Source organism: Oreochromis aureus, linkage group 18 (genome assembly GCF_013358895.1).
Source record: "Oreochromis aureus strain Israel breed Guangdong linkage group 18, ZZ_aureus, whole genome shotgun sequence".
In the NCBI taxonomy this organism is placed as follows: Eukaryota; Metazoa; Chordata; class Actinopteri; order Cichliformes; family Cichlidae; genus Oreochromis; species Oreochromis aureus.
Genome location: NC_052959.1, coordinates 8,787,359 through 8,811,343, shown reverse-complemented (window position 1 = coordinate 8,811,343; position 23,985 = coordinate 8,787,359). Strand labels below are relative to the sequence as shown.

General features: G+C 42.1%; 1 protein-coding gene across 1 annotated transcript in view; it reads left to right on the top strand.

Moving 5' to 3' along the window:
- The window catches only part of LOC116314279, a 36,724-nt gene that overhangs the window by 8,446 nt on the left and 4,293 nt on the right, over nt 1-23,985 (top strand). Inside the window, exons 2-17 of the mRNA XM_031732261.2 lie at nt 691-830; nt 4,557-4,655; nt 6,428-6,559; nt 6,820-6,939; nt 7,454-7,492; nt 10,295-10,360; nt 11,503-11,562; nt 13,541-13,588; nt 13,794-13,902; nt 14,847-15,485; nt 16,449-16,576; nt 16,999-17,067; nt 20,829-20,959; nt 21,239-21,386; nt 22,798-22,945; nt 23,731-23,872. Of these exons, the coding sequence (XP_031588121.1) occupies nt 691-830; nt 4,557-4,655; nt 6,428-6,559; nt 6,820-6,939; nt 7,454-7,492; nt 10,295-10,360; nt 11,503-11,562; nt 13,541-13,588; nt 13,794-13,902; nt 14,847-15,485; nt 16,449-16,576; nt 16,999-17,067; nt 20,829-20,959; nt 21,239-21,386; nt 22,798-22,945; nt 23,731-23,872 (2,218 nt within the window). The remainder of the gene's footprint in view (nt 1-690; nt 831-4,556; nt 4,656-6,427; nt 6,560-6,819; nt 6,940-7,453; nt 7,493-10,294; nt 10,361-11,502; nt 11,563-13,540; nt 13,589-13,793; nt 13,903-14,846; nt 15,486-16,448; nt 16,577-16,998; nt 17,068-20,828; nt 20,960-21,238; nt 21,387-22,797; nt 22,946-23,730; nt 23,873-23,985) is intronic.

Genomic DNA, 23,985 nt, shown 5'->3' with positions numbered 1-23,985 from the left:
ACAAGGAGGGGAGGGGATGACAGTATAAAGCCTCAGGCCATCCAGACACACACGTGAACACCCCCCACTGCCCCCAGCGGCTCACACCATCAGCCCGCCACCTTCTTGCCACCACCCTACATCCATCACACAGAGAGGGCTTGGGTGGATTGTGGGTGAGCGCTGGACCGAGAAGATTCCTCTCAATAGGAGCCATTCAGGCTGGTTTGTCGCTACCAATAGCACCCATGGGAACTCCAACCATGGGTAGCAACACTGGAGTAAGCACCCCCTCCCTTCAGTCCTGCCTTTGTGTGTGAATGCCCTACAATGCTCTGCGACAGGTGACTGTGGCGCTGACTGTTTTTGATGTTCCAGTTGTTTTCTCATTTAGTGCGCCGGCTTTATCCAACTTCATTTTCAATTTCAAGTTCAATTTTCTTTCCATCTTTGCGCGCCGCTGCTAATTTTCTATTCATTCTGCGTTTCCTATTCCATAAATATTAATACCGGAGCACAGAGACACACACACGCGCAAATACGCACGCACCTACGCACAGACGCCGCACGCAGAAGCCCGCGTACCCTCGAGACGGGCACGATAGCAAACGTGTTCAATTCATTTGAGCTCACACGTCCTCATTTCCTGTAATCACTCTCTCGTTCTTATTTCTCCGACTCTTGTCTGTTTCTCTTTCTCTTCCTCTGCAGGTCAGGACCGCAGTGAGGCGGGGCTTATTAAGCGTTTCCGCGGAGATGGCGTGCGCTACAAGGCCAAGCTGATTGGGATTGATGAGGTGACAGCCGCACGCGGGGACAAGCTGTGCCAGGACTCCATGATGAAGCTGAAGGTGCAGACTTCTTTGTGTGTGTGTGTGTCTGAGTCTGTGTGGACATCACTGAGCATCTTCAATCATCTCAGTCAGATTTGGAAAAAGCATGCTCAGACATGGCTGTACTGTCTGTTGTTGAATGAATCACGGTAGCTTGTCTTATCCTGTGTATGACTCACTGAGGGTCTGTTTGAACTGACCAGATGGAACAAATGAAAGTCCAGCCTTATTATTCCACAGCTCTGTGTCCTGTAGAACGCTACTGTAAGGTTGGCTTGTGCAAAATGGAAGCAGCTTGTACTTTATTTTAATAGCCTGCTTTATTTTTAGTGTTGCTCAAAGCTCTTCGCATTTATTCATACGTCGTTTTTTTTTTTTTTTTTTTTTACCTCCGGGGGAAACTGGCTCCCTATTCTGAGATACTTAAATCAGTATATCAGTTAAGTTAGAGATTTTTCACTTTTCAGCATGTGCGAGGAGAGTAACCATCCCATCCCCCCACCCCGATCTGTCTCCTGTATGTTTTCTCGTGTCACTCACAATCTATTTTTACAACCAATTTCATGATGTTACACTTGTGGCACATATGCAAACTGCGATAACATGACCCAGATAATACTTCAGCCAGTTTTCCTTGCGAAATATTGAAAGTAAACTAGATCAAATTCAGCCCTACAGACAGAGAGAGTCAGAAAATGCCTGCATAAAAAGTGGTGGATGAACGAGTTGGGTATTCTTGAACTTACTACATCATCTGTGCGTTGTTTCAATTGTTTTTAAATTAGAAAAAGTGTCAGAGAAGTAAGGTAAATGGTGGGGCTGTGGAGAAGGCTTTATTGGGGATCAGGGGCAGCTCCGGGGCTGAAATCCCCACCCACCTACAAGCGAGCGAAGCAGAGGAGAGCGCAGCAGGAGTGAGGCAAATGAAGGGGAGGGTGTGGGACACAAGAAGCAACAACAAACAGGTATGAAGGGCAGCGAGGATTATGATAGGAAGGAGACAGTTTGATGTATGAACTTCTACTTAAAAGGAATTACTCTATTAAGTCACCTTTCATGAGCTTCTCTCCTCTAAGTGACTGAGCCTGCACATACTGGATAGACAGACTGGTGAAAATGCTGCCTCTCTTTAGGTTTGTTGATTTGATTTCATGTAAAAGACATAGTAATAAAGACAGAGTACAGAGTAAACCATGTCTCATTACAATCAGATGCTTAAATCAGATATTTTATTTTTCAGCTTTGTTTTAATTTTTAGACCGTGGACAGCCACAGCTTTAGCTTTTGTGGCTTTTGTTGTTGTTGTTGTTGTTTTTTGTTTATTTGTTTGCAGCCAGGAAAAGTGATTATAATCATGAGTTGTAGTGGCTATTAGCTGACGCTAGCTTGGTTATCAAAGTCTATGTGCATCACACAGACTTGGATATCTGCCAATGATAATAAGGTTCAATCAAAAAATTATAATTTTGCTCAGTAAAAGTGGAGCAAAGACTCTTCAGATAGGCTCTTAGTACGTTTCAGCGAGCCATCTTTTTTGGTCAGATAATTAGATTGAAAAATATCTCAGAAAGCATCAACACCACAAATGCAGTCAAGAGGTCCAGTTCAGTGTTGTATATTAGCTGAGCTGAAGCCTGGCAGACAGCTTGCGGCAGCAGCTGTCTGTCCACCTGCCATTCAAAATGGCCACAAATTAGAAGAGTTATTTACAATTCTTCCCATGCCCAATAACTATACCGGGTGAAATAAGGTAATAAGAGATTTGATAGAGACAAAAGAAAATCTTATAGAAGGCTGGAAATGCAGTATTATTTCGCTTTAAAGTGTGCCATTTTTGGACAATATTAATGTCTTTGGGGACTGATTCACTGTCGAGCCATGAGTTCTGTTTGAAGAAGTCTAGTTTTTGGTATCATTTCATTGGCTTCTTGTCTGTTTTTAGCGCTGAAAGTTGCTGTTTCTTTGAATTTGGCAGTGTTTTGGGGGAATCTGCAACAACTAAACATTTTGAACTGCCTGATGATTTTAACATTCACAGCTCTGATGTGATTCTTATCTTTGGTAATGGTCATATACAAAATTGATGAATAAAACCTGGCTTCTCAGAGACAAAGACGATGTACTCTATTGAGGTGTACTGCAAATAGACCGTTTTAATGTATCATAAAGGCTCTGGTTTTACACTAAAGGAATAAGACAAATGAATGGCAAGTGATATTTATCAGTTGTGCAAAGAAGCAGCGCACAAGCATCACTGCAGTAAGTGGCTGCAGGATAACGCAGATGAACTGTAAATGCATATTCTCAATGACTTTCCTAGAGCTTAGATGTGTGGGAAGCCCCACTGGAAAAGCAGTATAGCCAGAAGGCAAAACCTCTCATTGCCCATACCCTTTTCAAACGATACAGTACGTCTAATAAAGCAACTTTTTCACTGCTTTGATCAGACATTTCTGGAGTGCCCTCCATATGACTCCGGTAGTCACCAGCTCCCAGCCAGTTACAGTCAATGGAGCAGTCGATACAGACCTGCTATTATCTGGACAGGGGATAGAGAGGGGGTACAGGTCTCTATTGAGCTGCCGTTCGCTGCTGTGCGGACTAATCCGCCAAATGGGGATGCCGATGACTGATTGACAACATCCATTGACTCTCCTGCCCACCCGCCTCTTTCTCATTTGCTTTATCCCTTTCCTGCTCCTGTTGCTTGTTCCGCTCTTTATCCTTCTCCCTCCTCCTTTATGTACTGTTATTCCTTCAGCTTTTTACTGTATAGTTATTTAAAGCTAGCTCGAAGGTGTTTACTGCGAATCAGGGTTTGTGGTTGTGTTATCAGGTAGGCTTTCAAAGAACTTCCCCTCCCCCTCACATGCCCCACCAGTCGTAGCAGATGGCTCCCCTGCCCCGAGCCTGGTTCTGCCGAAGGTTTCTTCCTGTTAAAAGGGGGTTTTTCCTTCCCACTGTTGCCAAGTGCTTACTCATAGGGGCCCATCTGATTGTTGGGGTTTTCTCTGTGTTATTGTACAGTCTTTACCTTGCGATTGCCATTGTGATTTGGTGCTGTATAAATGAAACTGAACTGAATTGAATTGAATAGCACTGATGCAGTTTTTCCAGACATACTGAGCGCAGAAGGCAAGCTTTTTCTACCCTTATCTCATCTTTCCTCTTCTCCTCTCTTCTATTTTCTCCCAGGCGTTGTTCTGTGAAAGACATGTCAAGCACACAGGTCGCATCAAAGGGAACACGGTGGAAATTTTAATTGTTTTCTTTATCAGAGCTGAGAATATGAGGAAAAAGGAGCTGGTGAGATCCATGGGAAAAAACATACTTCAAAGGCTGGATTGGGTTTTCAGTCAGCACTATGTGAAGTTGCCGAAGCGAGCTGACGTCGGTCAGCGGCGTGATCCATTCTGTCAGCAGATCTCACCTTATTGTTGTTAGCTAGCACTTGTGTATTGCCACGTTGAGGTGCAGCACACTTACTTCAAAAAAAGGGAGAGAAAAATGGTTCTAAAGGGGGAAATGGCAATAATAATATAACTCGCTGCACAAGGCGATGTGTGGAAAAAAAAAGAGCGCATGAAAGAACATCCTGTCCTATCACACTTTATGTAACTCCTGTCACCCTGCCCCCAATCTCTACCCCACATCTCCCACTGCCACACTCACCTGAGTCAGAATAGAAGAAGGCTTCATCACCTCCTTTTATCTCCTCATGTCGTTCCCTTTAATCTCCTGCAGGGAATGGCTTCCTCGGCACGTTCCAAAGGGGAGCACAAGCAGAGAGTCTTCTTGACGGTGTCTTTTGGCGGGATCAAGATTTACTGTGAAAGATCAGGGGTGAGTAGCACATTAGCAAACAGGCCCGGCTTGGCAGGGCTGCACTGCCGACCTCTGTGCCAGCTGCTGTATCGTGAACCTACACTGCAGGACATCCAGAGGGCAGACGCTCGTACGGCTCAGTTCACAACGGCTGCTCGGGCCGCCATCTTATAAGCCTGACTGCCACAGTTGACATATTCTTGCAGCTGCATTACCTGTAACACATCTTTCAGTGCGTTGACCATATTTCAATCTCTTCTCCAAATGCCAACACAAATCACGAAATTGCATGATTCATACAGGACAGTTTGCCCTTTAGCCCCTAAAAGTTAAACTTGACAGCACTGGATTGTGGGCCTTGCATTTGCTATACAACCCAAAGCCAAGTGGTTTACTCCAGTGCGATTAGGGGAGTGCTGCAGGACCTACTTAAGATCACTCAGGCCCTGTCTGTGTGCTAATGATAGTGCAGTAAGCAGTGTTATGGCGATGATATGAAATGGGCTGTTTCCGCCTGCATCCTGGCTTCCACCCCCACCCGGCGGACTCAGAGGCCTGCTGTTCCATTACAGGATGATCAAGGGGCTCGCTTCTCCCCCGTCCCGCGGCGTAGTGTTGGCTAGATAGGCCCACTCTGCTCATCAGCGCTAACCGATAATTAGCACTCAGTTCCACCCCTTAATGATCATTGCCGCTAATGCTAATTACACCGCCGGCTCCACCTCAGCTGTCATTAGAGCTAAACTGATAATTATGCAACAGCGCTTGTCCCGTGGCTGCCAGCTCCCGCCCGACCACCAACAGCCTACCCCTCAGCCCACCAAACAAAAAACCCCTCATCTTTTTGATAATATCTCTTGTCAATGTGACTGGTGGTGATAGTAGTGCGTCTTTCGCCTCTAATGAAAAAGAGCATTAAGCCTCCCGCCACGACCCGCGCAGCTCACCAGCTTTTTGACATGCTCATTTGTTGCTCGGAAATCATGCCCCCTAATGCTCCTCTTTTTATTTACTGATTACTGGCAGTAAATAACACTCCACACTTAATACCCCTCTTGACTTATTTAGGTGGAAATGGGGATCGCTAGAGCACAGGCTGTGTCAGCGAGCATTTAGATGGAAATGCTTCATGTAAAGCTGATGTGATTCGCCACTGAATTGAGTGCCCGAGTCGTATTAGTTTTGTATTTTACATTAATCTGAGGCATTACCGGCGACACTCGGCGCCGAATATCGGCTAATATTCAAACAAACGCTCCTCCCTGGTGTCTAAGCACATATCTTCTAAGAGAGGAGGAAGCAGATGGGTGTGAAGAGCTGAGTTACTCCTATAAACTTACAACCCAAAGTATAGTTTTGCAACTGCTGATATCTCTTGCTTGCTAATTTGGCGTTTTTTCGTCGAACGGCAACTCGAGTCTTGCTGACATCACAAAACAGCACAAAGCTAAAATCATGCCACTGGTTTATATCTTTAATGAATGCTAGTTCTGTAGCTACATTATCCATAAAGTTATATGCAGAGATGAGAGCACTCTTTGAAGCACACTCTGTGTTGTGTTGCATTTGGCTCAACAATATGCAAAGATGTTTTAAGTAGCTTTGACCTACTTTGTCTCCCAGCACAGTTTACAGTACTGTGGTCTTTTTTTTTAAGGGAGGATTTTAAATCATACATCAGGTTTTCATTTCTGCATCTTAAAGTAGAAGAAGACAAATAGGACACGTGGCACAGAAGACCTTTTTTTGTTTAGTTTTAGCTAACACTTGCATCTTTTTGTGCCATCAAGGTGCTCCTTCATCACCACTCAGTCCATGAGATCAGCTACATTGCCAAGGACACCCGGGATCATCGCGCCTTTGGCTATGTCTGTGGGAAGGAGGGCCACCACAGGTTTGTGGCCATCAAGACCGCGCAGTCTGTGAGTACTTTTCCCCTTATTACTTTTCCCCGTCTTGTTCTTTACATTTGGCAGAAAAGAGAATAAAGTTGACTTTGACTCTGACATGTTAGTTGATTAACTTTCCTACAACTCTGTTTAAGTCTCAGATTACGAACAGTGTAATGTTTGATTTCTTTCATATTTTAAGTACTATAGGTGATACTTTGATTATATACCATCTATTGCTAACCTTTTCTTAATTCAGTCCTTCACCATCATATTCCAATTCTCTCATCCAGGCGGAGCCTCTCATCATTGACCTGCGTGACCTCTTCACACTCATCTACGACATAAAACAGCGGGAGGAGATGGAGAAGAAGGCCCAGAAGGACAAACAGTGTGAGCAGGCAGTGTACCAGGTAGGATTTCCTGCGTGAAGTCTTTGCGTTTTCTTTTTTCTTTGTTTTCCCCTCAGTTTCATTTCTAATTCGGAGGTGAGATCACACGTTATAACTCCGCCTGCAATTCATTCACACAACAAATATCTTAACACGTTGGAGCTTCCTTTAAAGTGCGACGCTGTTTTGTGTGTTTGTCTGGACCATTGATTTCTGTTCTGAATATCTAACTACAATGGAAAAGCAACAGGTTTTGCTGGTTTGATTTTATCGTTATTATTATTATTACTGTCACTTCTAGGAAATATGTGTTGTTTTGTCTGTGATGTGCCAAATTACTGTTTGATTAAAAAGCAACATGCTGTCAGTCTATAATTGTGCCTGCTTGCAGGAAATGTCACGCTGCGATGAGTGTATTTTTTTGTCGTTGTTGCTGGTGGTGATGGGGGTTTTTTTTTATCATCTTCTCTCAATTTATTCTCTAATGAGACTGAAAAACAAAATGTGTCATCTGCCTTCTGTTCCGCAAACACAGACTATCCTGGAAGATGAAGTGGATGATCCAGTTTACCAGGTAGGTCCGTAGGCACTAAGAGCGGGAGCAAAACACTGCTGACTTTGATGCTTTCTAGCTGTTTTCACTTTTTACGCTTGGAATAAATATATAAACAGATAATCCTTAATTTATATCAGCCACTGACATGCTTGAATTAATGATTCATAAATATTGCACCATTCCAGTAATACACAGTAGACCATCTAGTGGACAGTTTTGTTCAACCATTCAACACCCATTTGCCAGTGCAGTGTTGTAAAACCATATTTTTTCAGTTGATCTGTGTCAATGTTCTGATTTCTTCCAAAGACATGCCCCCCTCCCCTTGACTGGTTGTTATTCCCGTCCCTTTTGCCCTGTGCATTTATTTGGCTCAACATTTTCTTTCTCTGTGTTTGCTCACACTGAATACAGACAACACTAACTCTTACTCTGAATGCTATGTTCAGTGATACGTCCAACCACCTCCCAGTTCACCTCTGTTCTTTGCTCTTCAAGTATGTTTTCACGTATGATCATTCCATTTGCAGCTTTCAATTTATGTTGATGTTGGTTGACAAAACTCCAGCCTGCTCCCAGAAGGAACTGTTTGACATCTGGGGAAACGTGCTTAATTGATTTCTTGCGAAGAGTTAGATAAGTGGACCAGTGCAACTCTCATGTCTGTATCACAGACAGTGTAAAAGCTAGACTTAGCTAACATGACTTCATTCATTGGTTCCTAAAGTCTTAGGATCAGTTTTACGAATGCGTTGTGCCAGCACAAATTGGGTTTAGGCGTAAAAACAAAGGGTACTGTTGGCATTTACAAAGACATCACAGTGACAAGATTGCGTGCAAGAGGTGGGAACTATACTTGTTGCACATGTAGTTCTCAAGATGCAAAATATAGGGACACAAATATTTAACTCAAGTGCACAAAATTATGTATTAATGTTTGTGACATGCAAATTATTGCTAAGTGTGCAAAAAAAGCACATCTTATTTTTGTGCTTGATATTGAAATCAACTGACTGCTCCTGGGTTTAGAGAGCAGCACAACTTTTGTAAATCACCTGAACAACTAAGCACACCTATAAATGCTATTTGGGCATTGCGCTCATGAGCTACTTTAACCCATTTAGTTAATCTGGCCCTTGGTTTTCAAGCTTCGAGGTTGGTGTTCTCACCATCACAATATTGGTTTAAAAACCCCCCACTAACAACCATATGGTAAAATGGTAAATGGCCTGTATTTATATAGCGCTTTAACAGTCCCTAAGGACCCCAAAGCGCTTTACATATCCAGTCATCCACCCATTCACACACACATTCACACACTGGTGATGGCAAGCTACATTGTAGCCACAGCCACCCTGGGGCGCACTGACAGAGGCGAACCATATGACAAGAGGGGCAGGTCTCATTGTGAACCCGCTCGCTCACTGGCGAAAAAAACTTGTAAGTCATTGGCCAATAAGCACAATACTGATAGTCCTCCATTCTAAAACATAGTATAACCAATATGACCTGAAATGAACAACTCAGCCCATAATGTCATCAGGAAAGACTTTGCAAGCGCATAACAGCTAATGACTTAACTTGTTGGCCATTTTGGTCACACTGTAGGGTTACTGTTTACAAGAGGAAAACCTGGTAGCTGAGGTTTGATGTTGCTTTTGTTGAAGTTGCTTTTTCTCTCACGACCAATGGTTTCATGTCCTGTAGGTTCAACATCACTTTCGAGCATTGTGGGCTTCAAGTCACACGAGAAGCCAATGTAGGCTCTGTAGTCTTTTTGCAACCACAGCCATCTGGTGGCCTTCTGATAGAATGTAGCTTTAAAGCACTTCCACTGGCTTCTCAGACTCAGAGGATACATTCATGTGTTATCCTGCCTATGGTCTGAAAACGGTACCCAAACCTGGAACTACAAGCCAGTTAGCTTAGCATAAAGAACTAATAGCTAGCCTAACAACCTGGCTGGGTCTAAAGAAAATAAATTAAGCTTACTAGCACCTCTTAAGCTCCCTTTTAAATAGTAAATTTTGTGTTTTTAGTACTTGGAAAAATCAAAGGGTAAAAATGACATTTTTGCTCATTTTTCCTCTTTGCTAACTTTGCTAACTTTCTTGAGGTGCTGTCCACCAAAAAAACATCCTAGATTTTTTTTTATAATTCAGTAATTGATATAATACATACTATATAACTTCTATCATTAATTAATGTGCTTGTTGCCTGGCTAGCTCTTTTCTGGTCTATATGATAAGCTAATTAGCTGGTTTCAGCTAAGTATTTACGATTGCCAGTGTGATAAAGTAGCAGTTCTCTCATCTTACTCTACACGCAAGATGACTAAGCACATGTCCCAAGACGTGAAACACTTCTTAAACGTTAAAGGAATTAATGACAGATTTTAAGACTTCATTAAAGGATCTTAAGGAAAATATTCAGACCAGTAGGTCTGTTTTCTCTGAAAGAGGTGGAGCATTTCTGAGGTTGAAGTAAGACCTCAAGCTAAAACCTCTACATTGCCTTGAACTATTGCCTGACCTGTTATACTTGTGCTCTTTCCTCTTCACACCTCACTCTTTTTTTCTTCCTCCTTTCATCTTCCTCATTCCTTTTTCCCATGCCCCATTTTTATACACTTCATATTCCTATCTCATTTCATTTCCCACTTGACGCCATCCTCACTCCTGTGTGCTTTCATGTATTCTTGTTATGTTTCACTACCTCCATCTTTCTGTTTTATATACCAATCTGTCTCTCTCTGCTCTCTCTCTTCCATCTCATTATTCTCTGCACCTATACGCCTTGCCCACTACTTCTGTTCTTTAGTACATAGTGTTTGAGGCTGGACACGAACCCCTCCGTGGCCCCCAGTCAGAGGAGAGCGTTTATCAGGTACAAAGACAAACATTGCCCCCCATTCTTCCTCCCTCTTCATACCCTGTGATAGATAATACAAACAGTACTAATATTATAACTTCGTAGCACATCTTAAAGATTTCTTAAAAATGCCAAACTTTCATAAGTACACCAAGCTAATGTTCCTCAAGAGGAAATTCTGTAGTAAAATTTCATGCAAACAAAAGAAAAAACTTTCATGCTGAATATCATTACACGTTGAGCACCAGCAGATCATGTTAAAGATGGTTACCTTGCAAACAATGATATCTACTAAATGGTAAAGGCTAACGCTGAAAAGTATCATAAAGATAATGAATAATGTTGGCATTAAAAAGGCATCAGCTTTACGTTCAAAAAAATGATGTCAGAGTCAAGGTCAGTTGTTTAGTCTGAATAGTTCACCCACAGCCTGTATAACATTCTGCTTTTATATATCCAATACGATGACCTTTTGGTTTTAGACCATTTGAAGCTCCAACTAGGACTCCAGGGAGCTGTCGTACGGTTTAATCCAACCCCCCAGCCTCCCTTCTCTTTCGCCCTCTCTTCTCTTCCTCCTCCTCTTTTTGCCTCTCTGTATCTTGCCTTCTTCTGAAGATGAAAGATGCAGAGAGAGTGTGAGATTAATCACTTGCCATGCCATTTGATCTCAGAGTGAAACAAGATCAATAGACTCGGGGAAAAAACGTAACCAAAAGTTAACCAGTCGAAGGAGCGTGGAGGAGCGGGGGGTGTGACAGATGAGTTTAAGAGCAACAGATAGTTTGGATAATTGTGAACGAAATAAACAGAACAGGCCAGAGCTCAGGAGGTTTTTTTCTTTATATATAGCCAGATAAACTAGTTGAGATGTGCTGTTGCCGATTAACAAATACTCACAAGCCCAGCACACACCTTTCTCAGGCACTGTTTGCAATCGATATTGATTTAAGTAGAATTGATTCGGTGGCGCTACTTTAAAATCTGCATAATCCTATTGCGCTAAACGATGAAAACGCATCTAAATAAATGGCCCAGATAGAAATTGATTCAGACATGTTTCAGCTCTTGTAAGTTCTTGTTCTTAAATACTCAGCCAAGAAAAAAAAAGGTGTTGAATGTGACTTACGTTTGACTCGACCTCCAATCCAATGCAGGTCCCAACCAGTCAGCAGAAGGAAGGGATCTATGATGTCCCAAAACGCCATTTCATGACTGTAGGTGTTTTGTTTTTTTGAATTATTATTTACTTTTCCTATTTTTCTACTTGCAAACCTCTCCTTAAGATCCTCTTGAAGGAAGTGCCTTAAGCCACCATCCATTTCTAGTAATTTAATCTGCTGTTATCTAATGGTTGCAGTTATGAATTACAGCCGACAGGCTTTTAAAAACAAACTTCTCGAGACAAGGACGAGTCACACAGGGGTGTATGTGTGTGTCTGCGTCTGTTTTTTTCTGTGACAACAAAGCTACTGATCATGATAAGCATGCTTAAAGAATCGAAACTAATTGATTTCTCAACCAAAAGCATGCATGTCAGCAATTTCAGACAACGTTAGAGGACGGGTCTCATAGCCGAAATCTGAATCGTTGCACAATCTGATTCATGTCAAGACAAAGAGTCTGTTTGCTGGTCCCAGCTGACTGGTGCAGGGGGCTGATTAGATAAACAAAGGAGTGGCTGCTTCATCTTCCTCAGAGATCGAGGACGAGAGGTTTGTAGGTGGGGGTGGGTGTCGGGTTGAGCTGCATGAGGTGTAGTCACAGTTACATACAATCCAAGGCCGCCAAACACTCATAAAAGCTTTACTTTAACAAATAGCATCTGACCAGAGAACGCCATAAAAAAACAGAAATGCACTTTTGACCCCCATCCCCCTGCCATGTCATCTAACTGAAAATATATTTCATCTCATCTTGCTAGGCTTTATGAGTTCTTCACCGCCATGCAGTGACTACGCTGTTACATCTCTCAAGTCGCTTGTAAAGAATAAAAAACATTTATTCAAACCAATTTTGTCAAGCATTAACCCAGTAAGAACCTCCATGTAACCCCTGAAAACAGCTGCGGCAAAGTGCTCTTCTTCTCCTCCTTCTCCTCGCTGTTTCTGTGCTTGTTGCTCAGCCTATCAGACAGATAAACTGTCCCAGCCCCTGTTGCTATCTCACCTGAACAGCCCATGCCAGTATATTAAGTAGCAGCGCTTCCATATCTCTAAGTGTTACTGCTTGTCTGTTCATTCAGTTGGAGCTTTCTGAGAGCCTTGAGCTCCCCTGATGTGTGTCGGTGCCGGCGGGCAGAGATCTGTGTACAGTGTTTACCTCGCTCCAAATTCTGACTCATTCTGTCCCCCTCGATGGTTTCGAAATGCAGTTACAATCGGTTATGTCCCAGCTTATCGGAGGAGGACATAAACGCCCTGTCCGCAGCAACGTGGATTGCTGTGATTCCTCCCCCTTTTCCTTTCTTTTGTTTGACCACGTTGTGTTTGTGTGTTTGTGTGTTTCTTTTACAGCATGTAAATCCTGTGTTTTTGTGCATTTTATGGTGAATCATTGTCTGCTTGTGCATGGCCCCCCCCTCCCCTCAAAGACATTTCACGCAACTTAGCCATCTCATAGTCTCTCCCATAGCTAGGTCTCCTCTCCTTTAAGTAGTGTGAGTGCAGGACAGAGGGGACTAGAGCAGGGGTCACATCTGCCTATAGGGTGAGGTGGCCTCATTGCCTCGGTCGGGTGGTTCCAGGAGCTTCTTCCTTCATTCATTTGATGATATAAACACAGTCCTCCCGTGTATGTGCTCACAGAGGGAAATCAGCATGATAAAGCAGCCCGAGCTCTCATGGGAGGGGTGGGAGTGGGGGGGGCTCTTGATTGGCACACATAAGAATATCTAATCAGAGTCTGCTTTACAGGGCTGAATAGCCTTTTACCCACTCAATTATAGCGAGCTACGAAAGATTCATTTTAGATCCATTTTCTGATAATGAATCGAGGGGACAGTTGTTTCTTGCCATCCGCGGCACAAACTGCCTTTGTGAGTAACATTCACTTCCCCGCACCTACCCACCCATGCAACCACCGTACCCTATCCGGAGATGAATTTAAGGCTTCATGGTTGTGCAAGTCTCATTTGCGTGATGTATCACTGGCCTTTGTCTTTCTCTCTCCCTCATCCCTCGGTTCGACTGACAGAATATCAACCACTTTGATCTTTTCGGCGACATGTCAACTCCTCCTTCGGTGAGTACTATAACTCAAACCCTCTTTTTTTTTAGCTCCAACATGTAATGTCACTTCATTTCATTAGGTTATTCACTGAGATCTAAATGACCTGAATATGTGGCAGACACTGCAGCCAAAGATATTGTGACTTTTAGGTGACTTTGATAGCACGGTGACATCTGTGCATGTGTGTGTGTGTGTGTGTGTATGCATTTCCTCCCAGATGCCCCCATCACCTGCCAACACGCTGGACCCTAGCAGGAGCAGCCGCCAGCAGCAACACACTCCTGCTGAGCTGTACGCCCCCTTCAGCCCCACCTCTGTGCCGTCAGGTATCCATACCCAGGCTGAAACGCTTCCTCGTTTTCCACAATGCGAGAAAAAATAAAGAACGCCGGTGGCAACGCGGCTCTTTGATGTTCGGTTCATGAAAAATCTTGCCAAGATTTAGCAGCGAGCGAATTTAAGGACCACACACAGAGATGCAGTTTAATTAGGCTGTAAACCTGTGAAGAGATACAGCAAAGTGGTGTTACTTGAAGGACCACTACAGTGATTTTGCATACTTTACTGAAACAACTGGCATTGTAAAAAAACTGAAGAAAAAAAGATATATCGTTTAAAACAGCAGCTCGCTGAAGAGCAACATCCTTTTAGATGCAAGAAACAGCAACCTTCACAATCATTCTTTTCACAGTGTGTCTGTCTAAGATAACAGCCCTTATAATATGAAGTCTGCAGGCCTCATGCAGGAACATTGTTGTAGTTCTTATATATACTACATGTGCAGCACTGGTTTCCAACTGGATTGTACATTGCTTGTTAAGCAACCTCTGTATGTTCCCTAATATACATTTATAGCCAGCCATCTGTCCGATTTTGACTTGGTTTCATTCACAGTAAGATTTAAAGAGTAATTTAAGTCATTCTGATGACTTGGAGCACTACAGCAGCAAATCATTTTCAAACAAGTTTGTGACTGTACTATCACAAATAATAGCATAAATGCGACAAAAATATGATTTGGAAAGATTATAGTGTCAAAATGAGGTCAACAAGAAAAGTCCCTGTGCTGAATGTAAGACTGTAAAAAACAATGATCTCCTCAAGTGCATCTCTTCTGCTCTTATGTTCAGAATTAAATAGCTCATTTTTAAAGATTAGAAGTATTTATAGATGAGTATCTGTCATTTTAATAATGTGCACTGAATTGGTAACCACGGAGACCTTTAATCGCTTCCTTTTCTTTTCTTTGTCACTCTTGTTCCTGTTTCAGGTTATATGACCATGGGTCCTGTGCAGGCAGCACAGTGGGCTCAGCAGCCATTTCCCGCCCAGGCTCAGACTCTGGCCTTCCCTGTGCAGGCACCTCTGCAGGTGGCTCAGGTCCTCCCCAGTGGTCAGCCGGTCATCTGGAGCCAGGCCAACATTTTCCCTGCCACACAGCAGCAGTGGGCAGCTATGGCAGCCTACATGCCGGCCCAGACAGTGGGCGTGGGGGGCCACGCCATCCCGGCCGCCATGCTCCAGGGCTTAGTACCCATAACCACAATGTGCCCCCAGGCCTGCGACCTATCAGCCCCGTCCTCGGCCATCACCAGCCCCCAGCATACGGCCGACCCCACCCTGCTCCAGAAGCAGCTCAGCCTGGGTAAAGAAGGCCTCGACTCAGATGCAGGTGAGGGTCCTTCCACATCGGGAGCAGCTGTATCAGTAGAACCTGGTGGTGTATCAGCAGGGGTGAGCAGGTGCGGCACCCCAGGCCTCATGAGTGTACCGGACACACTGGCCTGCAGTCAGCTCCTGCCACCTCCAGCTGCTGCGACCCAGGAAGAAGAAGGGAGCTGTAGCGACCTTGATCTCTCTAGGATGACTCTGAGTCCCGGTACATCGACTTCACCGTCTACTGAGTCTCGTAAGTGTTTTTTATTATTTACCTTCTACATAATTACTCAAACCAGTATCTGTGCCACTTTATTTTACTAGCTCAACGCATTTTTTCATCTTCTCGATCCCCTTTTGAAAAAGGTCAACACTTTGGACAACAGTGGGCTTACAAATGTTTGATTTAGTTCTGTGCAGATATTCCTTCATAGAGAATGACTGAATTGAAGTATTTTCTAAATCCACCAGGCATGTGAAATGTTTTTAATCACTTATATTATAGTAACAACTATATGTACTACCTTAAAATAAGTTACATGCATAGTTTTAATACATGTAATTTTAAAAAACTGGCTGCAACCACTTGGCTAACATTAGCTAAGGACTTATCAATCGCAAGTCATTAATCAATGAAAATACCACATATAATTGTACATTTTGTAACATAGTATGACCAAAATTTACAAAACACTTGTTTTATATTCACTGTGGTACAAATCAACACCCAGGCTAATTAGCAATTAGCTACTTAATTAGCTAATTAATTAGCAATTAGCAACTGGGCTAATGAGCAAATGTTAGCACACTAACATTGCTGTACACCTGCTAAAAATCAAAAAGCATATTAGCATGCAGACATTAGCATTCACCTCAATTTTATATAGCCTATGTAATGTCACAAAACTACTAGCGTCTGTACATCTTGCCTTGTGTCTTTACAGCTTTAACCAAAAAACTGTTAACCTTAAGAAAATGAAGAGGGTTGTCCTTTGTTTTATAGAATGTCAAGTACATTAGATAAAAAGGATAGGTGATGACAAGCAATAAAGGTCATAGTTTTAAACTTACTGCTTCCCTATAAGCACATCCATGCTACCAGCCACGATGCCAGAATACTCACAGAGCAGATTAGCACAAAATCCATCTATAAGTCCTTTTACTGTGTTCTGTAAATATTTTTTGTTCAACTTTATGATTATGTTCTTTTCCTTAGCATCCACTCCAGCCCCACAGCAGAGCTCATCTTCAGACTGCCCCCCTTCCCAAGGCAGTGACCCACCCACAGATCACTCCCCTGTTGACCCTGAGGGCAACTCCAGCAACGCTAAGGAGGAACAATCGGTGAGGACGGCCCCTCTGGGGGTCATGTCAGTCATTTAGATTCATAGATTTTTCATAGAACAGCTGACTAGCATGATGCTACAATCCATTACTGCCACATGGGTGACCTGTTCTCAATTATGTAACATGTAATTACGCAGATTAGAATGTCGTGATTATTATGGTCAAATTCGATGGGAGTTTAACCTTTTTTCAAGAAAAATGTCAAGTCAATTAAACACGAAAGGTCAAAAATGATTTAAGTGCTTTGATTAGATCATGTATAATAAGGCAGCATTTCAAGGTAATTAAACTCGATGTCACTTTCCTAAATGTTTTCCTGTTTTTCGGGAAATGCAGGAGGTTTAACAAGCTGAGGATCGCCTGATCTTGACAAACACGTCACGTCTAAAGGAGAAATTTTATTGTGTTTTCTCTCTCAGGGCTCTGCCGTTGTGCCCAGCGAAGCTGCTGATCCTCCACAGGATCAGACATGTCCACAGGAAGACAGCTAGAGAACATCAGACAGTGAGTGGGTATTTCATGGTTTCCTTCTTTCTCTGATTTTCTCAGTTAAATATCAGCTGTCTTCACATTGTTGCATTTGGGTCCTCTCTCCCCAGCTCCTTTCATCCTCCTCTTCCCTCTCTCTGTCTCTTTTATTATCCTTGTATTTTCACCTGTCAGTATATCTCCTTTTTCCGTGTGAATGAGTGGCCAGTTGAGAAAGGGCCTTGGTTTAAATTCTGTTTCTGTCCTCCAGCTCTCTGCAGTGTCCCAGAAATAAGGAAGGCACAATGTTGCCACCTTGTGACGAAAGTTGTAACAGCACTAGTGCTACTAAGTAATTTTGAAATATTTGCTGTTTGTCTTTTAGGGTGATGGAAGCTCTAAAGGCCGAAACATGAGCTCACGAGAAAAAGAAGAAAAGAGAGATGAGCGACTGTGAGCAGCAGCATCTCACAGCCTGAAACACAGACTGCTGTTTTTTTTTTTCAACCTTTAAAGGATGTTTTGGCAGTTATGTAATAGCTGGCTATCCTAGGATCTGCTTTCCTCCAGAGGCCGCTTACTGTACTGTACTGTACTCCAGACTTTGGCTTCATCGTCCAATCAATTGACCTTTCAACCAGGAAGTGACCTTTTATCTTTGACCGAAACTGACAACAGGAGGTGATTGCGTCCTCCTGTTCTGGATTAATGAGTTTATATCTGCAATGATATAAAAGACAAAAGAAAAAAAAAAACAACATGGTTACACTGATGATGCAAATTATTTTTTGGAAAAGAGAGAGGAGCAGCGTCCTACTGGATGCGGTTGACCTTCAAGTTCGTCAGCTGCCACCAGCAAACACTGTGCACAGCAGGAAGATTTGCCAAATGTTCTCATAGCGTCGCTCCACCGACTCAGCCATTTGCATGAACAGACCTAACGTGGGTTCAGCGGACTCGGCTGTGAGCAGAGCTGATCTCCGCGGCTTCCTTCTAGGCCTGCAACAAATTTAAAAAAAAAAGAAAGGTTATTTCATTTTTGTTTTTGTTTTATAAGCTGTGAATTCTCGGTTGATGACGCTGAGTCACTGCAGATATCCACATGACTCTGAGGCATCAGCGTGGAAATCAAAATTTGCCAAACATCTATTTTGTAAATAAGAATCTTCCCACTCCCCCACACCCGAGCCTCTGTGCCATAAGATAGCTCTCTGCCTCTTGGATGCCAACTACCTGTGTTTCTCTCAAACAATGCCCTACCAGCACCTCCTCCTTCTTCTTTTTTTTCTTTTTTTTTGACATCTGGACATTTGTTTCGCCTTTTTCTTTTCTTTTTTAAATTTCAAAAACTGTCTTCTGTTCAGTTAGTGAGAAATGAACTGTGAATCTGTGTTACATTGTCATTAAAAATACAATTTAAAAAAAACCTACTGGACCCAGTTTTTGCTCATTTTGAACTTGAAAAATGACACGAGCGACGGGGCCGAAACGACAACCGCTTTTTCTTTTTTGTTGTAGTGATAGGACGCTTTGCTTTTTAGATATTTGACATTTCCAACTGAGGTCACGTTGTTTACACTTTGCCTGTCATCTAACCGTATCTCTGGTTTAATAGGCGAGCAGAATCAACTCATCCTGCACTGACGTGGCTCGATCATGCCAAGCTCTGAGACGGTCGATAGCGTTTCGATGCCTTATCAGGTTTCTTTTTATCGTCTTTTATCGTTTTCTTTTTCATTTGTCGGTGTATACAGTAAGCAGGTCATTGTTGTGACAAAGCACTTAGGCATACTGTAGGTCTGCTCCACTGAAGTAAGATGGTTGAAAAGACAGGCAACTTTATATAATATGAACAATAGAGATATCACTATTAACTGCTAGACTTACAAAAACAAATGGTAACTGTACCCCTGCTTGTGTGAGAAAAATGAGAAATAGTCCCAAAATATTTTGTAAATTTTATTTATGGAATTAAGAATTGTCATGAAAAAGGGAAAAAAAAGGACTTTTGTACGTCTATGACTTCCCCCATACACTGTACCCATGCCACTGTTCAGTCACAAATAAAATACCATGTGATTCCCACCTTTGCCATTGCTGTTTTTTTTATTAGTGTGTGTGTGTATGAAAAATTACATCTCCAGACTTTTACAGATTCATCCACATTTAAGCAAGAATTTTAGAGGGGAAAACCCTTTGCTGAAACTGCAAAAAACTCATTGTCATCTGCTTTTTCGAAAAGTGGTGACTCTTTTAGTGACAAATCAAAAAGTTGCTATTGTGCAATTTGGTGTATCCTAGTTTTTTCTCCTTGTTTCCCTTTGTTAATAATGGCTTCCTGACAGCCACTGAGGCCATTTCTGATTTAAATTCAGTGAACAGTAAATAGATCAGCTGAAGATTCAGATGCGTCTGTTAGGACCTGTGTCGGGTCTTTCCTGGATTTTTCCCCCAGCGTGACTTTCAGATACTGTTTATCACTTTCTTCTGTCTTCTATTTGTACAGTTTCCTCAGATTTGTGAATGACACACTACACACCATGCTAAGCTAAGATGTGCCATTTTTGCTGCTCCTTATTGGTGCAAAAGTATGTCTGTAAAACTGTACTTTGGCATTTTTCATAGATGCAACTAAAGAAATGGGAACAAAATATCATTTAAATGCATTGGTTATTGGTTATGTGTAGACACAACACTGGTTTTATTCCTTGTTAGGTGCTTTCTAATGCTTGAAATATCCGTAGGTCAGTCTTAAGTGGTTTAACAACAACAACAACGACAACAAAGCCCCTCGTGTGAAAATGATCAGGTACATAGACAGGACTGAAAATAAGTGGAAAAGTAACCAATGTAAGAAAATGTCTAAAGACACAATTTAATTTGCTGGGTTCTGTTATTCTAGCCCAGTTTGAATGAGTAATAGGTCAGTGTTAGTGGCTCAACAAACAAACAGAAAACATTCCTGTAAAAATGGCCAGAAACATGGACTGGACTGAAAATGAGGAGAAAGAAAAAGAACTTTGAAAGACCTTTGGAAAGCCTGGAAAACTATCGCTCAAGACCACTTTAAAACATCACAACAAAGTCTGGCTCCTTCAAAACAAAATAGAAAGAAATTCGGGGTGGCTCAAGACTTTTGCACAGGAGTGTATATACTTTAGTACCGTACTTAAATGTCTGCATATGACTTAGCTTCTACCACTACTATCTTTACAAAGCAGAAGCCAAAATTTTGAGTGTATAACATGACAAAGCAGCCGTTGCAGACTCAGTGTGAGTAATGGCAGTTTCATTACTTTCACTGCTTTTCACGAAGTACAGCTGACTCCTGTGGTTGTGTCATTCTGTGAAATCCCACAAACCAGTCAAGATAAATAAAGCTTAAAGGTCGCACGTAGGGAAACATGATTCAAATGACTTTGCTGGAATTTTCTTCATTACAAACTCTTGATATTTCATCACTGGCATATTTTAATGTGTTTGAATAGGAAATACTTTATAGGCATCCAGAGTCATTGATTCCTACAGATTATACAGACTAAGGTTTATGAAAACTAAAAATACATCCATATATTTTGGGTTGACCTAACCTGCAAGCTCTGCAAATTCTATAATGTTTAAGTAAACTTGAGGTATGTGTCCCAGCCACACAGACAACACCATAACACTGGCTTTGTGGCCCTGAATGCCTGCAGTATTCTGACTCCAGCTCCACGTCTGACTTTAATGGCAGCAGTGAGTTCATATACAGTCCATTATTGATCAGGCTGTGTTTACATAGAGAGCAGAGTGTCTTCTCCTCATTCACAGTCAGTCACAACACACAAACATGCTTTCTATGGTGATACAGAGCAGTGCAATCAATTTGCACAGCTGTCTGCTCCACGTTACTTTGAGCTTGGTGCTGCTAAGGTAGGAGATTTATTTTTTTTAACTGCAATGAATTGATAAGCTTACTTTTCATTTGCTGAGTAGATTCAACTGGGATTAATTGTCGTAACTATTTATCTGTCAAAGACCAGCTGGCAAACTAGTAAGTTTAGAAGCACCTCATTTGACACTTAAATCTGTATTCCTTTCACAAGCTATTATATTTTGATTAGATGCTTTTGAAAAAAACACATGACCTTTGCTCCCAGTGCCGCATTGCTCTATTTGTTTTGATGTGGGTTTTTAATCTACATGTAACAGTAATGTTGCAGTGGCCACAGGAAGCAATGAAGACCCTAGCAGTCGTCAAGCCCGGTCAGTGGGTGACCCAGTGGTAATTCACCCAGTGGATTGCATTTTGTCAGAGTGGAGCGCATGGTCACGTTGTGACATCTGTCAAAAGAGGAAAGTAAGTATAATGGCTATGAGATGTTAGTTAAATCAGCAAGAACATACGGAGAAATCTGCAGAAATATGACTGGATCTCATCAGACAATCTGATTCATGCAGCTGTGCATAAGCAAAGCGTGTGCTGCCTCACAAAGCAGCCGGTCAGCTGCTTTGTGAGGCAGCACACGCTTTGCTGAATCAGAAGCTTTGTAAAGATAGTCAACTGACTAATACAAGCAGAAGTTTAGTCTGAATGCTTTAATAAAAAATTAGAAAGAAATACAGTCATTGTTAGTCCAAGAATGTGGAACAGCCTCTGATTCAGCCTCATGTGAATTTACCCCCAACAATGGTTGGTCATTGGTTATAGCAGTCGGCTAATAGTAGATCACCTACAGTGGAAACAGCTTGCCTGGTTCAGTCCACATGTAGAATTTGCCTAGAAGACCTGTATATTTTTAAAAAATCTGCTAAATTATGCTAAATATAAATATAAAATGCTAAAGTCATGATGCATTCTCAATCATCCAGGAAAGTAAATCTCCAAAAGTTGATTCTGTTCATCTGGACGTAGCGTTTTGTGGGAGAAACGTTTCTGTGAGTGGTACTCATGGCCATTGATCAGTGGTCTTTGATCAGTGGGTTTTGGTCAGTGGTTGTTGATCAATGGTCATGAGAATTTGCATAATTATGATTAAGGAGCTGACCTCCCAGCCCATTGTTCCTTCAGTGGGCTGGTTTCAGTCATTATGCAAATGTACTGTTTATAAGATTTGGGGAAACCTGCAGTCAGCTGAGACTGAAGAAGTCACTTGGATGAGTGACGAAACGTTTCTCCCACAAAACGCTACGTCCAGATGAACAGAATCAACTTTTGGAGATATAAAATGCTAAATTAGCCTGCGAACTATCTTAGCAGGGTTTCAATGGGAATTTTTGGCAAAAGGCAAATAAAATATACTTCCTAAAATATCAAAAGTTAAAACAAAATCTTTCATCTCAAACTCAGAAATCAAGCAATACTATTTTTAGTTGAACTAACCCACAGAATTTCTAGCCAGATAAACTTCTTAAATCAAATGTTACATTTCCATAGTCAGATTAGCTTAATTTAGCTTAGCTTAGACTGGATGAATCATTCCTATGGGGCTAGAATTGAGAGCTAAATCTGGAGCATTCTACATTTTGACACTTGTGACCTGTTTTTGTGAAAGCTGAGAGCTCAGTGTCTGGTGAAGGACTCGGCTGATATACTTCAGTGCTCTATTTTATCCACTTTACAAGTAAAGGGATTAATAACCTTGACATGACAAAGTGGAAAGAGCCCACTAATGTGATTTCAGCTGATAGCTCCCCGGGAGCAGTTTTCAGGCCACCGTTATTGGATACTGACAAAATCTCTTGTGTTTCTGTGACCCGCAACATCACAGTATCGCTATGCTAAAGTGGAGCAGCCTTCTCAGTTTGGAGGGGAACAGTGCAATTCCCATGCCAGGGAGGAGGAGGCCTGTAATGTTCCAGCCCGCTACACTTGTGACAGTGTTCCTCTCTGTGAGGGCTTCCTCTGCACCCAAACAGGTAACTCCAACACTAGTCGGAATAGAAACCACACAGCAGTAGTTTTTCAGTGTTTAAGAATTCACATTGCATGGACGTTACTGTTATGTGTTTGATATAATCAAGTCTTCTTTCCAGTCAGAAAATGTCAAATTATCTAGCAATTTTACTTTTACTGGGTTCAGCCACTATATAATCTTAAATTATCTAATTTTAAACAAAATTTTTGACTGTCCAACCTAGATACAACTTAAATTTTACTGATTGATCTGTTTTCTGAGTGACCAGAAGAACGAGATTGCAGCACAAATGAGCATCCTCCAAAGGGTGACAGAGGTTGAAATAGAGCGGCTAGTCCTCCACCATGCAAGGAGCCAGTTGAGGTGGTTGAGACATCTGACCAGGATGCCTCCTGAGTGCCTCCTAGGTGAGGTGTTGTGGGAAGAGGCCCCAGGGAAGACCCAGGATTCACTGGAGAGATTACATTTTGGGAATAAGTTGTGACTTTCTGGAGTGAAGATTCTTTATTTGGAACAGAGTCCAACTTGCTTTATTCCCTAAGCTTAGCAAACTGATGACCGCCACTTGACACTGAGACATGTTGAGAATCAAATCAACTCTTCATCTAATTCTTATCTAACTCTTCACTTGAAAGTAAAGATCCACTTTTGAAACAAATTTTTTGATTTTATGTTACAGATAATTTTGCAAAATGGATCCAGTTCTGCAAACATACTTATTCTGCACACTGCCTGTCTGGAAAGAAGTCATGGTTAAACGCCATATATTCCTCTACTCTCTGTCAGGTCGCTGTATTCCTAGAACTCTGCAGTGTAATGGGGAGGATGACTGTGGGGACATGTCAGATGAACATGGCTGCAGGAAGGTTCCCAAGCCCTGCAGGCAGGAGGCTGAGGAGTACTGGGGAATCGAAAACCTTGCCAAAGGGTGAGCTATGTTTCCACTAGTCTGTCTCTTGTGCGAGTCCAAATTATTGTTATTATTTGTGTTTTATGTACTTTTTATCTATCCAAGCATGCTACTCTTCTAAATCCAATCCA